We start from the raw sequence: 12,523 nt of genomic DNA on the forward strand, positions 1-12,523 counted from the left end.
GTGTTCTTAGCCTGAGGAAGACCTATAGTTGTCTTAGGTAAATGACCCAAGCTGATGTAATTGTAAGGCAATCTTCAATCAGCTAAATGTGTCAGTGATATTTTCTGATATGGACCCTAATAGGCACAAAATACATGTAGCCTATCAATACATGTTGTACTCAAACGTATCAATATAATATTATATGCAACTGGCAATGCCCCCTTCATAACGGTGTTATAAAGAGAGCCCTCAAGATTATATCCACATCAATATATGAAGTCAAAAGGAATCCGAAAGTGGAGGTTCGACGCAAATAACACTACAATTTAGCCCAGATAGATGTATAAAATAATTTACGTCGCCTATCACTTTCCTCTCTCTCAACTCTTGTTTATCTCAGCAGTTCCTGGCAACAACGTCATCGAGCAGCTGACGTTTCAGGGCGTGGAACAAGGGCTGGCCAATCGGTGCGTTTCTTGCACTATAAAGTGTATAAATTGCCTGTATCGCATGAACACTGGTAGAACACGAGTTTAAACCAGCGAGAAAAACAACTAACATTCCAGTTCGCAAAGAAATATCAACGGGACGAAAGACTGTGTGGAATCCAATAATTAGTCACCGGACATCAGTTTGAATACAACGTTCAAGAAAAAAAACCCGACGACTATTGACTCGGTACAGTACAGTTCCACTATTTTGGAAGTTTTGCTCTGTTCTACATTGATAACTTTGGGCTTGATTATAATATACCTTCTGCGGAAACGTTTGGTTGCTGAAAAGACACTCGAGAGGGCTTGCCCTTTTTTGGACTTATAAATTCAGCTACTACACTGAAGAATTCCAGCAATATTTGAATAATGTCCACAATAATGGAACAGCCTTTCTATCATGACGACTCGTTTCTTTCTGCTTATGGTCATTCAGGCGCTGCCCTGCACGACTACAAGCTCCTCAAGCAGAACATGAACTTGAACTTCGCCGAGAACTATCGGAACCAAAGCCTCAAGGCTCAGCTGCGCAACGAGAGTGAATTCTATCCGGCCGGGGGCGCATCAGAAGTCGGCTCGCTGAAGCTCGCCTCTCCTGAACTGGAGCGATTGATCATCCAGAACAGCAACGGTGTCATCACTACCACACCGACACCTGGGCAGTACTTCTACAGTAGGGGAATCACAGAGGAACAAGAGGGCTTCGCGGACGGGTTCGTTAAAGCTCTGGACGACCTCCACAAGATGAACCAGATGCCGCCACCGAACGTGTCCATCGGAACCGGTGGAGTCTCCACGTGCACTGTGGCCTCCACCGCGTTTGGTTCCTCCATGCAGCCGGAGCACCTGGAGTACACCACCCTGAACAGCTGTGGCCCTCACACTAACCTCACACCTGCAACCAGCAGCTACCCCTCCACCACCATCAGCTACCTGCCTCACCACCAGTACCAGCACCACCAAGCCGCGGCGCACCCATCCCACCACTTCCAGCACCCTCTATCCGGAGCAGGCCTACACGCACAGCGATATTTGGGGCTGAAAGAGGAGCCCCAGACCGTTCCAGACATGCAGAGCAGCGACGACGAGTCAGTTTGCGGCATGTCCCCAATCGACATGGAGAACCAGGAGCGCATCAAGGCCGAGCGCAAGAGGCTCAGGAACCGCCTGGCAGCCACCAAGTGCCGGAAACGCAAACTGGAGCGCATCTCGCGCCTGGAGGACAAGGTGAAGATTCTGAAGACAGACAACGCCGGGCTCTCTAGCACAGCTTCCGTCCTGCGCGAGCAGGTAGCTCAACTCAAACAGAAAGTTATGACACACGTCAGTTCTGGCTGTCAACTCATGTTGACATCCAAGATCAAGTCGTTTTGAAAACTATAAAACGATGGACTATAAAATAAACACTGGACAATAATAGGAATACATTTTTTTTCCTTTGTTAAAGCAATCAGAACTTACTGCACTGTTGGGACAGCAATTGAGTGAACTACCATTTATGTGTTTTCATGTTGAAAATATTCAAAAGTTGGTTATTTTTTTGCATTGTTTATTGGTTTCCAGGGTATGATGGACATGGGAAACCGCGTGCACAATAAGACTAACAACACTCGGGGCATTCTGAACAAGTTATATACAGTGTCCTCCAGTAATGGCTTTGCCTGTTTACATTTGTTTTTATTCATTTGAACTGTCATTTGTGAAATGCATTCCATTTATAAGTTATTGTTTTAAGTCAGGTTGATCCTCAGTCTTTTTTACTTGTACAGTATATATTTAAGTAAAATCTTAAAATGTTCCCTCGTCTATTTTACATTGTATCCTTTCTACATAACTACATCGACATTTCTCAAACCAACGAATGCTGTAGGCCTATGAATTAGATATAGCCTAAGCCTATTATTACATTTCAGCTATAGTGTTCATGATAAGCTTTAGTGTTAACATTATATAAGTAGAAGTAGGTGTTAAGATGGATACATATTTACATTGAAATTTCCCACGCTAACCAGTAAATCAGGAACGGTTTCTGTTTTTAATCAACCAACACAGAAACGGGGCTTGACGTACGAGACGTGCCCGAGTTGTGTTTTTGCCCTCTGACGTACATACGTATTGCCAAATATGGTATTTTTTTTAAATTACACGTCACAGCAGGGGAAGATTTCCGTGAACCCCCACCTACATTGCCCGTCAGTAGAGCGGCGCGTTTTCGAGAGACCTTACTACTAGACCATACTGTGCGTGTGAAGAGACGTTTGTCAATGGCAAGCTTTTAAAGACGGGGGTTTCCCTAGTCAGCCACCGCAGTGTTTAAGTTCCCAAAACAACCCTATGCGATACTAATGTCGAGATAAAAATACACGGGTCAATTTTCCAGCAAAGCAAATGATGTTCTTTGCTGATGTGAAAAGGAAACTAAACATTGGTAGGCTACGTGGGCGTAATCTTGTACAGGTCTCTGAACATTCAAAGTCGAATGTTAACTCAGCAAATAGCCTTTGCCAATAAGTTAAACAGGAAAATGTAGGACTATAGACCAACTGAAGGCATATCATTGATATCAGCAGAGCTCGAGCAAAGTTCTTAATTCAACTCCATCCAAAGGAAGACATCCATATTACATATCTAAACACGAGCTCGGCCAGAGTTCATATCCTCTAACAGTTAGCCAATGATCTAGGGAAGGGTGGAGAGCGGTAGGTTCTCTGCATTTATTTGGAGCCCAACTTTATAGAAAAGATGTCATCTGATGACTGACAGTGCTTTTATAACGTAGCATGCGTCAAGGAATCCAATCCAGGGTGCAGGATATCCTGCTGATAAAGACTGCTGGGAATTCTCCACATTACACAATCACCACCTACCATTGTTGAAACAGATCTGTAAACGGATTTTAGGAGAGAATCTGGCAAAGTGGCGATAGAGCGCCACCTAGTGGTCAAAAATAAATCTCACACACAACAAACCACCTTCACTTTGTTTTATTTTTCAGACAAAAACACTGCCAACATGTAAATCATTATTTTCCCCCATTTATTGTTATTAATGTCCATGACAGTAGACTGAATAGTTAACAATTGTGAGGTACAAAATACTCAATGCTTTTTTTTTTTTAACACTTGAGAAAAGAGCACAAACGAAACACTTTCAGTGCATGGGACTAGAATAAACTTTCCCACCAGTAGCTTATTTGTCATACAGATAGAAGAGTGGGAGTCTAACAAGTTCTTTAAAACCTATGTATAAGTGTGGGTTGGACACCAAAAGACTGTTGCTGAAGGGAGGACTTCCCATCTGAAGGTAAGTGCTAGGACATCTCGGGGAGAAACTGAGTGTGAGTCAGAAATGGCACCCTATTCACTATAAAGTGCACTACTTTTGACCGGGGTCCATATGCACTATATAGGGTGCCATTATTGACACAGCCTGGGCTCTGTTGTGTTGTCACTGTTTGGAGAAGAACTCCTTGCTCTTCTGGATGTCGGGGACAATGGTGTCACTGCCTGGCTTCCAGCCAGCGGGACACACTGTCACAGGAAGAGCAGGACAAGCCCAGGATGAGTCACACTGACATGGAATATTCAAACAATTCTAACCAATGGTAAAAATTCCATGTTTTCCAAACACATGCCACATGTTTGAAAGTGAGCTCCCATATTAAAACATTCTAATGAAATGGTATTAGGTTTTGTAAAGAGAAAATTATTGCTTGCTCTGTTAACTGAATGACTTCATGCCTTTAAAAAAAATTAAGGTGTTGGAAGTGTCCTGTGTGCATAGCAATGAGACTAGATCCAGATGCTGCAGGGCTCTACGCACACTTTTTATTTAAACATTAATTTTTATTTTTAGAAGGAGCACGCATGTGAAAAATGTAGGGGAACAAATTCCAGGTCGCACAGGTAAATATTTTACAGCATATGCGAGTAAAGTTGTCGCACTGTAGAGCCCTATGCTGGTTCTTGAAATAAGAACTAGGTAGCAAAAACATGTAAAAACCTGCTAATCGCTTACCCTCTCCATATTTGTCTGTGTGCTGGAAGGCCTGCACCAGACGCAGGGTCTCGTCCACAGAGCGGCCCACTGGCAGGTCGTTGATGGTGATCTGCCTCAGGATGCCCTTGTCGTCAATCACAAACAGACCCCTGAGAGAGTGAGGGAGAGAGGAAGCAGACAGTGAGGGTCAGAAAGCCACATGGGGCATCTGAGACTACATGCTTGAATCAATGTCCAAAACAGGAGTAAAAATCACAAAAGTCAGCCAACATGAAAGTGAATCAAATGCAAAATTAAATACATTCATTTAACAATGACCTTGCAAGTGCACACTAAACTTCAAATGGCACCTTTATATACAGAGGTTTCAAAAACACACTACTGACGGCAGTGTTGTTAAATAACTGACCTGTAAGCGATGCCCTGGTCCTCCTTCAGCACGCCGTAGTCTCTGGAGATCGACTGGGTGAGGTCAGCCACAAGGGGGATGTTCATTGGTCCCAAACCACCCTGCTTCCTGGGGGTGTTGATCCTATAGGGAGGGAGAGGGCAAGGGCACAATGTCATCGCCATAAAAATCAAAAACAGCCCTTGTTTACGCTTCATTAAGGATGTAGTGAGCATCACATAGTAACATAAAGTCAAATTAAGAATTCTGAATACATTCACACAGTAGTAGTCAAAAGTAAATGAACAATTAATGCAAACTACAGAGGGAGGATTCTAAACCCATTGTTGGATTGAGTCCAGTGACCGTTAGTTCTTCTAAGAGCTATGGCACTTATCACCACTAGGCAGTACAGCAGGCAGAGGCGAGATAGCCAGAGCATGGGAGTGTACTCAAACGCCTGTTACATTTTTTACAATTGGCAGATGTGGACAACTGGAAAGCATTTTACACTGACAGAAAAATACATTTGTCATCAGTTGAAATAGGACAGCATCTTTACCGTTCTGATCAAGGCGCTGTCACATACAGTATGGTTGAAAATACCTGTATGTCTCCATGCCTTTAAAGTTCTCAGCAAGAGAAATGACTAAAACTCAATGCTCAAAAGTCTAAACAAGTTCTTACCAGGCCAGGTGGCTGAAGTGAGAGTCTGTGGAGGCGCCGATGACCTCACAGCCGATCTTGTGGAACTCCTCGGCCTGGTCGCTGAAGGCCACGATCTCAGTGGGGCACACGAAAGTGAAGTCCAGTGGGTAGAAAAGAACACCACGTACTTCCCTGGAAGGGACACACAGGAGAGGAGTCAGGAAGTGTGTGTTTGGGTACATGTAGGCCTAGTCTCTTTGGAACAGCAATAACACAGGAGCTTATTTGGCACCGGGTGCCAGTAGTGTACATGCTACTCTATAGCCTATTCTTTTGAATATACGTACTTGCATCCTGGAAGGTGACATAAGACAGTTATATTCTGACTGGCTAGACTATTAACTATTCTGTACCCTGCACACACACACAGCTGACTGGCCTTGTTAAAACTGGCATCATGCGTAGTTCAGCATGGTTGTTAAAGACAATAAAGACCCTTAGCTTCGTAGTTAGTCTGATTAATGAGGCTGTAAAAACAAACTGGTATATACAGCCTGTGACATTTGTGTCAATGGTCATTTCAAGCCAGAATGTTGAATAAAATTACATTTAAACTTGATCTACCTGTTGTCTGTGCGGGTTGTCCTTCAGCTACTCAAATTTAGACAAAATACCCAGAATAGTATTAACCCGACTCTCAGTACACTGGTCTGTATAACTGTTTGTACTTTTGATTTCAATACTGACGCCAGCTGATTGCGAGGAAACACGCTGTGGTCGACTACTTTCGGTTACATTTGGACCTACAGGCACCGGAAAAAAAAAAAGTCTTCCTCCTACAGCCAAAAGTACCAACAGCAAGTACAACCAGTAAAGTAACCTCAAATATAATCGATACAACATTCTGGCTTGTAGAGACTACTGCCTCTTTTTTACATCAATTTATTTCAGACTGATATCCATGGAAACATTAATGTTTCAGCAACTTTGCTGTTAGATGGTAACCTGTAAACTGACATGCTAATAAAATTGTCATTTAGAGAAAATCATAAAGTCCTTACCTATGTAGTCAGACAGCTGGATCTCTTTGAACTGTCCATCCACCACAGCAGTGGCTTTGAACTGTGGGGCCGGGTGGCCTATCTTAGCGTTTCCAGAGACATGGTGACAATGACAGCTCACTGGGAAAGACAAACGACCCAGACAAGTCAATCAACAGTGAATCAATACAGTTTGGAACTTCATCTCAATATGGCAAAGAAAATAGGTTGGAGTCTAGTAGGCTATGGTCCAGGAGCCTCTCACTCCTTTTTAACAAGCATATGAAAAGTAAATCAGTCAAAGTAATAAAACAAATGAAAAGTTTTAGAAAAATGCTCAAAGCTCCATTTTTTTTACACTGATCTTAATTCTACTGCAGTGCTGTACAATGCTTCAGGATCAACTTGCCAATACCAAGCCTAGTCACATGCAAGGCAGTTGTTCTCAAGGCTGTGCGTGAGAACAAAGGTTTTACAGTGTAGCCTTACCCAAAGAAGAAATTTTATACTCGGTTGACATTCAACGGTCCTTGTCAAATTATTGTTTGAGCCATTAAAATAGTAACTTTTCACTAAAGTGTCGGATATTGATTACTACATAGTTGGGTTTGGAACTAACGTTAACAAACAAAGCATTTCACTGTATTTTGCATGTGACAAACTTGAAACTATATATGCCTATAAGATTATTAAATAGAGATGTTTAACAATGAAACAACTCAATAGTATTGTATGCATTCATTTACTAGACATCTATGCAGCTAGTTACATTACAATCAGCTAGCTAATTGGCTAACAAGGTACCAATCCCCCACCAAACTGTTCAAAGGGACAAAGAACCAGTTAGTAAAACAGAGGCCACAAGTACAAGGAGGCTTGACCCACAATGCCTAGCTAACGTTAGTTGTTAGCCGGTTTCTTTTGTCTGCAACTCTTTGCAACCACAGAAAAAGTAGCGACATGTTAGCAGCTGAAAAATACACTAAGCATAATATGCACGGAGTGATAGTCGAAGTATCTAATATATACTTACGTTTCTTGTGAATGCACTAAAGCGTTTGTGTTGCGGTTTACTGCAATGGCGTGAAAGCCGCTAATCCGGCAGAAAGAACTTTCCCTATACGTTTTAAAATATTTTGTTTTCAAAATAAAAGTCGCCAGAGAAATCGTTAAAATAATTGTCAATCGAATTAGATAGCTTGTTGTGTGATTAATTTAAATTCAAAACACTTTCTGATATTACAATATGTATACACAAAAGTGTTTCCTGTGGAATGACACCACATTATATTATACTTTTTTAAAAATGTTCAATCGATGGATTTAAAACAATGACTTTTAATTTGTATGAGTAAATATTTTGACCCGGAAACGATTGCTGAAAACTCTTCGCAGGCGCTGATGGTGGAACATGGGTTAAATTGTTGAGTTAAATTATTCAAGAGGATAATATTGGTATATTTTCGGTCAGTTCTGGTCTGTTTAACTAGTTAAGTTCTTAGCTACCTATCATGTCTTATTGTGAAGTATCCTCTTCTCTGACCAAATCCAGTTTTCAACAAACCTAGCTATCTACCCAGCAAGCTAACGTTAGCTAGCAAAGTGCAGTCATTTAGCTAACAAACTACAATACCAGTTTACGTATTATTTTTTGCTAAATTGAGTCTGATAGCCAAGCTGTGGAGTTGTATTTTCAAATCGTTATGGCTAGCTATCTTGATATCTATCTTAAAATCTGAGCAAATGAACTCCTATCTCTGTTTACATCTATTGAAAGGGAACTCAGCTCAACTGCTGTTGCTGGTCTGAGTGTCATTCAATAAGTTTGACAGCCCTCGAGTGGAACTGACTGGTAACTTACATTATGACCAAATCAGAGTGGTCTGAATTGACTGGATGTGGCATGCTGTTTCAGTTACTTTCTAACCAATGAGCTGCTAAAACATACACCATATGTTTTCTATCCATCTCCCCCCTCTCAATTATCTTATGTACAGAAGAAGACAACATCCTAGGCTAGTTCCATCTTCAACCCTGGAATCAAAGTCATCCAGTCACCCGCACTCATGGAGAACACAAAAGAAGAGGGTAAGAACAAAGAGGAAAAGAGAAGGTGTGCATGAATTATAGTCTGAGCTCATTTGGAACCATTTTTGATTAGAAGCATAGTTTTGCCTCAGATTCAGAATGTCTCTGGATTTACACTCACACTCTTACTATTTCCTCTGCACCACTTCCTCTCTTCTCTTCCTTCCCTTCCTCCTCTCCTTCCTCCCACCTCTCTCTCTTGTCCCTCAGCCCCGGCCCCGGTTATGTGTGAGGTGTGCGGGACCTACTTCGAGACACGGCGGGGTCTCTCCAGTCACGCCAGACTCCACCTCCGTCAGCTCGGCGTGGCTGTCTCGGACAACAGCGGAGCTCCCATCGACTTACTCTACCAGCTGATTCAGGACAGGGACGGTTCCATGCACCCACCCAAACCCGTCTACTCTTCACCCAAAAAACCCAAGGGGTCAGGGACACTCATCTCCCAGAAGGAGTCCCCTCTCGGGGGTAGGGTCAAAGTAGTGACAACCCCACAGAATAATATATCCAAGGTAGCTCGTAAAGGGACAGTTTTGGCCAAGCCTCGGCAGTCTTCCATGTCGTCGTTCCTAACAGCAGGCAAGACACCATCGCCCTCAGGGGGAGCGAGCCTGGCCTCGGCCAAGCCTGCCTGGGCACCGCAGGAGACGGATGCCCCTCTCACCCTGGGTAAGTCTCAGCCTGGGTGTTTTCGATTGGAGTGGATATTTTAAGTGTTCCATTATTAGATGTTTGTCATCAGGAAGTCACATATTAGGCCTATTATATTTGTGGAATTGAACGTTGTACCATTACATGTGTGCAGATAGATATTTGTGTTCTTATGTAATGACATTATTAACCTCAAGTATAACATGGCACTTTCTAACACCAGTCTCTGGCTCCTCCCCTGCCTCTACAGCGATGGACACCAATGACGAGGTGCATGTGTGCCAATTGTGCGGCGCCTGGTATGAGTCCCGCAAAGGCCTGGCCAGTCACTGCCGGGCCCACTTGCGCCAGTTCGGGATCACCGAGAACACCGAGACGAAAGGAGGACCAATAGAATTCCTCTACCAGATCATGGAAGCAGAAGACCTCCAACCTATAGCAAGTGAAGGTCTCAACGTCTATAACCCTTCTATGTCTTCTAACTCTAACAAACGGCCCTCCGGCTCTGGTTCTTCCACATCACCTGCTAGACATAAAGGATCCCCCTCCTCCTCCCTTCACCAGCCTCCCTCCAACAAACGGCCCAAGCCCTCCGCATCAGAAGGAACTGCTCCACAGGATCATAGGCTCAGCACGGGTGAGTTTCAAGTTATTTTTAAAGGGGCAATCTGTGATTGGTACATCCATTTAGTTTAAGTCATTTTTAAGTCAAATTTAGTCATTTTATTTAAGTCATTTTAAAAGGATGTCACAATTCAAAGAACAGAACAAGAAAGGTAAATGATAAAACCTCAAGTGGTTCATCAAAAACATATTATTTGGAATACAGGTGAGTTCACCTGTGTCTTGTGCGGTGAGGAGTTTGAGAACCGCAAAGGCCTAGCAAGCCACTCCCGCTCTCACCTGCGCCAGCTCGGTGTCACCGACCTCCTGGGCAAGGCGTCGGCCATCGACACGGTCCAGCAGCTGGTCAGCAGCGGCGTGCTTGCGGCTGCTGCATCGGTACGACCCAGTAACACAACCACCAAGACCCCTTCTCAGTCTCCAGCCCCAGCCAGGTCTCCAGCTAGATCCCCAGCTAACGCCCACCTCAGCCCCTTGGCCTCCAGCCACAATCCCAGGTCCAAGGCCAAGAAGGGCTCCACCCTGGTCTATCCCAAGCCGGAGCCCCTGGAGATGGAGCTGGATGTGGGGTTCTCCAGTCCGCTTGGGGGTACAGCAGCAGTAATGGATCTCAGGGTTCTCAGAAGTGGGCCAAAAATGGTCATTCCTTTAACTCTGGTAAGATGTGGGTCCTATCTTTTTGACCAAGTGATATAAATTCTGTGGTTTCTAATTTGTTTGGTGTCAAATTCCTCTTCTATTTGTGTTTTTCTGTTTTACCATTGAATAACTGCACTCAGACCATTGACCATCCATTCAGTCAAAGCAGCATAGCTAAATGCAGAGACATGTCAAGGGACAAATTCCTCCCTCCTTCCCTTTCCCTTCCCCAGGTTCAGACCAGGAGCTCATGATCACCTGTGAATTCTGTGGCCAGTTCTTTGACAGCCGCAAGGCCCTGTCCTGCCACGCCCGCTCCCACCTGCGCCAGCTGGGAGTCATGTGGTCTGTCAACGAGTCGCCCATCGACCTGCTGAGAGACATCCTGCTGAAGGAGGGCAGTGCTACTGCCACCCAGGTGAGTGCGTGTATGTGTGCAGTCCATTTGGCAATAGAGGTCACGTCAATATCTCATCATGTGCAACCTACCAGCTGCGCTTGTGCCCTCGAGCAAGGCACTAAGGGGCGTATCATAACTTCTGCTTAAAGGGTAACTCTCAACCCCAATTTCAGTCCAACCCCTTCAAATTTAAAAAATAAATGTATTTAGGTGAGAAGTTGTGGGTGGGGGGAATTTGCTCATAAATATTAATTTTGAGGGTAGGTAAACATAGTTGTACCTGATCCCAACACTTTCTCACTAAAAACATACTTACCAGAAGTCCACTGGCACGCTCTGATAATAAAATGATGTGCGTCGCAAGCAAATATGACTCTGGACAGTTAATACCCGCAAAACACCAGTCTTAACGTCAACAGTGAAGAGGTGACTCCGGGATGCTGGCCTTCTAGGCAGAGTTGCAAAGAAAAAAGGAGACTGGAAGCTTCAATGGAATCATTGTTCTTCCTCTGTCAACCAGAGTTTCCTGCAAGGAAACACGTTCCGTCATCATTGCTTTGCACAAAAAGGGCTTCACAGGCAAGGATATTGCTGCCAGTAAGATTGCACCTAAATCAACCATTTATCGGATCATCAAGAACTTCAAGGAGAGCGGTTCAATTGTTGTGAAGAAGGCTTCAGGGCGCCCAAGAAAGTCCAGCAAGCGCCAGGACCGTCTCCTAAAGTTGATTCAGCTGCGGGATCGGGGCACCACCAGTACAGAGCTTTCTCAGGAATGGCAGCAGGCAGGTGTGAGTGCATCTGCACGCACAGTGAGGCAAAGACTTTTGGAGGATGGCCTGGTGTCAAGAAGGGCAGCAAAGAAGCCACTACTCTCCAGGAAAAACATCAGGGACAGACTGATTTTCTGCAAAAGGTACAGGGATTGGACTGCTGAGGACTGGAGTAAAGTCATTTTCTCTGATGAATCCCCTTTCCGAGTGTTTGGGGCATCTGGAAAAAAAGCTTGTCTGGAGAAGACAAGGTGAGCGCCATCAGTCCTGTGTCATGCCAACAGTAAAGCATCCTGAGATCTTTCATGTGTAGGGTTGCTTCTCAGCCAAGGGAGTGGGCTCACTCACAATTTTGCCTAAGAACACATCCATGAATAAAGAATGGTACCAACACATCCTCCGAGAGCAACTTCTCCCAACCATCCAGGAACAGTTTGGTGATGAACGATGCCTTTTCCAGCATGATGGAGCACCTTGCCATAAGGCAAAAGTGATAGCTAAGTGGCTCAGGGAACAAAACATTGATATTTTGGGTCCATGGCCAGGAAACTCCCCAGACCTTAATCCTCTTGAGAACTTGTGGTCAATCTTCAAGAGGCGGGTGGACAAACAAAACCCCACAAATTCTGACAAACTCCAAGCATTGATTATGCAATAATGGGCTGCCATCAGTCAGGATGTGGCCCAGAAGTTAATTGACAGCATGCCAGGGCAGATTGCAGAGGTCTTGAGAAAGAAGGGTCAACACTGCAAATATTGACTCTTTCCATCAACTTCATGTAATTGTCAATAAAAGCCTTTGA

General features: G+C 44.1%; 3 protein-coding genes across 7 annotated transcripts; 2 read left to right on the top strand and 1 right to left on the bottom strand.

Moving 5' to 3' along the window:
• Positions 1-485: 485 nt before the first annotated feature.
• LOC112239408 (transcription factor jun-B) lies at positions 486-2,270 on the top strand. Of its 2 annotated transcripts, XM_024407874.2 has the most exons (2): positions 486-660; positions 910-2,270. In XM_024407874.2, exon 2 carries the CDS (start codon positions 948-950, stop codon positions 1,845-1,847), a length of 900 nt encoding a protein of 299 aa, XP_024263642.2. In that variant the 5' UTR covers positions 486-660; positions 910-947; the 3' UTR covers positions 1,848-2,270. The 2 variants fall into 2 exon arrangements, with proteins under 2 accessions (XP_024263642.2, XP_024263641.2); XM_024407873.2 differs by having other exon boundaries at positions 486-2,270.
• Positions 2,271-3,488: 1,218 nt separating this feature from the next.
• Positions 3,489-6,714, bottom strand: LOC112230215 (peroxiredoxin-1; the record flags this gene model as incomplete). Its single annotated transcript, XM_042305461.1, is given in 6 exon segments — positions 3,489-4,003; positions 4,491-4,621; positions 4,882-5,004; positions 5,548-5,683; positions 5,686-5,700; positions 6,570-6,714. Coding segments are annotated over 6 exon segments (633 nt in total), but the record flags the coding sequence as incomplete, so codon positions are not given.
• A 1,199-nt stretch (positions 6,715-7,913) lies between these two features.
• On the top strand, positions 7,914-10,921 carry LOC112239407 (protein Wiz). 4 transcript variants are annotated; one of them, XM_042304215.1, is made up of 6 exons: positions 7,914-8,014; positions 8,326-8,661; positions 8,847-9,302; positions 9,535-9,921; positions 10,114-10,565; positions 10,781-10,921. In XM_042304215.1, the coding sequence occupies exons 2-6, from the start codon at positions 8,502-8,504 to the stop codon at positions 10,799-10,801; spliced, it is 1,476 nt and encodes a 491-aa protein (XP_042160149.1). In that variant the 5' UTR covers positions 7,914-8,014; positions 8,326-8,501; the 3' UTR covers positions 10,802-10,921. The 4 variants fall into 4 exon arrangements, with proteins under 4 accessions (XP_042160149.1, XP_042160155.1, XP_042160161.1 ...); XM_042304221.1 differs by having other exon boundaries at positions 7,915-7,971; XM_042304227.1 differs by having other exon boundaries at positions 7,942-8,661; positions 10,114-10,320; positions 10,351-10,565.
• The last annotated feature ends 1,602 nt before the right edge of the window (positions 10,922-12,523 follow it).

The sequence above is a fragment of the Oncorhynchus tshawytscha genome, linkage group LG02 (genome assembly GCF_018296145.1).
Source record: "Oncorhynchus tshawytscha isolate Ot180627B linkage group LG02, Otsh_v2.0, whole genome shotgun sequence".
Classification (NCBI taxonomy): Eukaryota; Metazoa; Chordata; class Actinopteri; order Salmoniformes; family Salmonidae; genus Oncorhynchus; species Oncorhynchus tshawytscha.

Coding starts and splice junctions, on each gene's coding strand:
- LOC112239408 (XM_024407873.2), top strand. CDS start 843: ATGTCCACAATAATGGAACAGCCTTTCTATCATGACGACTCGTTTCTT.
- LOC112239407 (XM_042304215.1), top strand. CDS start 8,502: ATGTTTTCTATCCATCTCCCCCCTCTCAATTATCTTATGTACAGAAGA. Junction 9,303..9,534: donor GGATGCCCCTCTCACCCTGG/GTAAGTCTCAGC, acceptor CTGCCTCTACAG/CGATGGACACCAATGACGAG. Junction 9,922..10,113: donor GGATCATAGGCTCAGCACGG/GTGAGTTTCAAG, acceptor TTTGGAATACAG/GTGAGTTCACCTGTGTCTTG.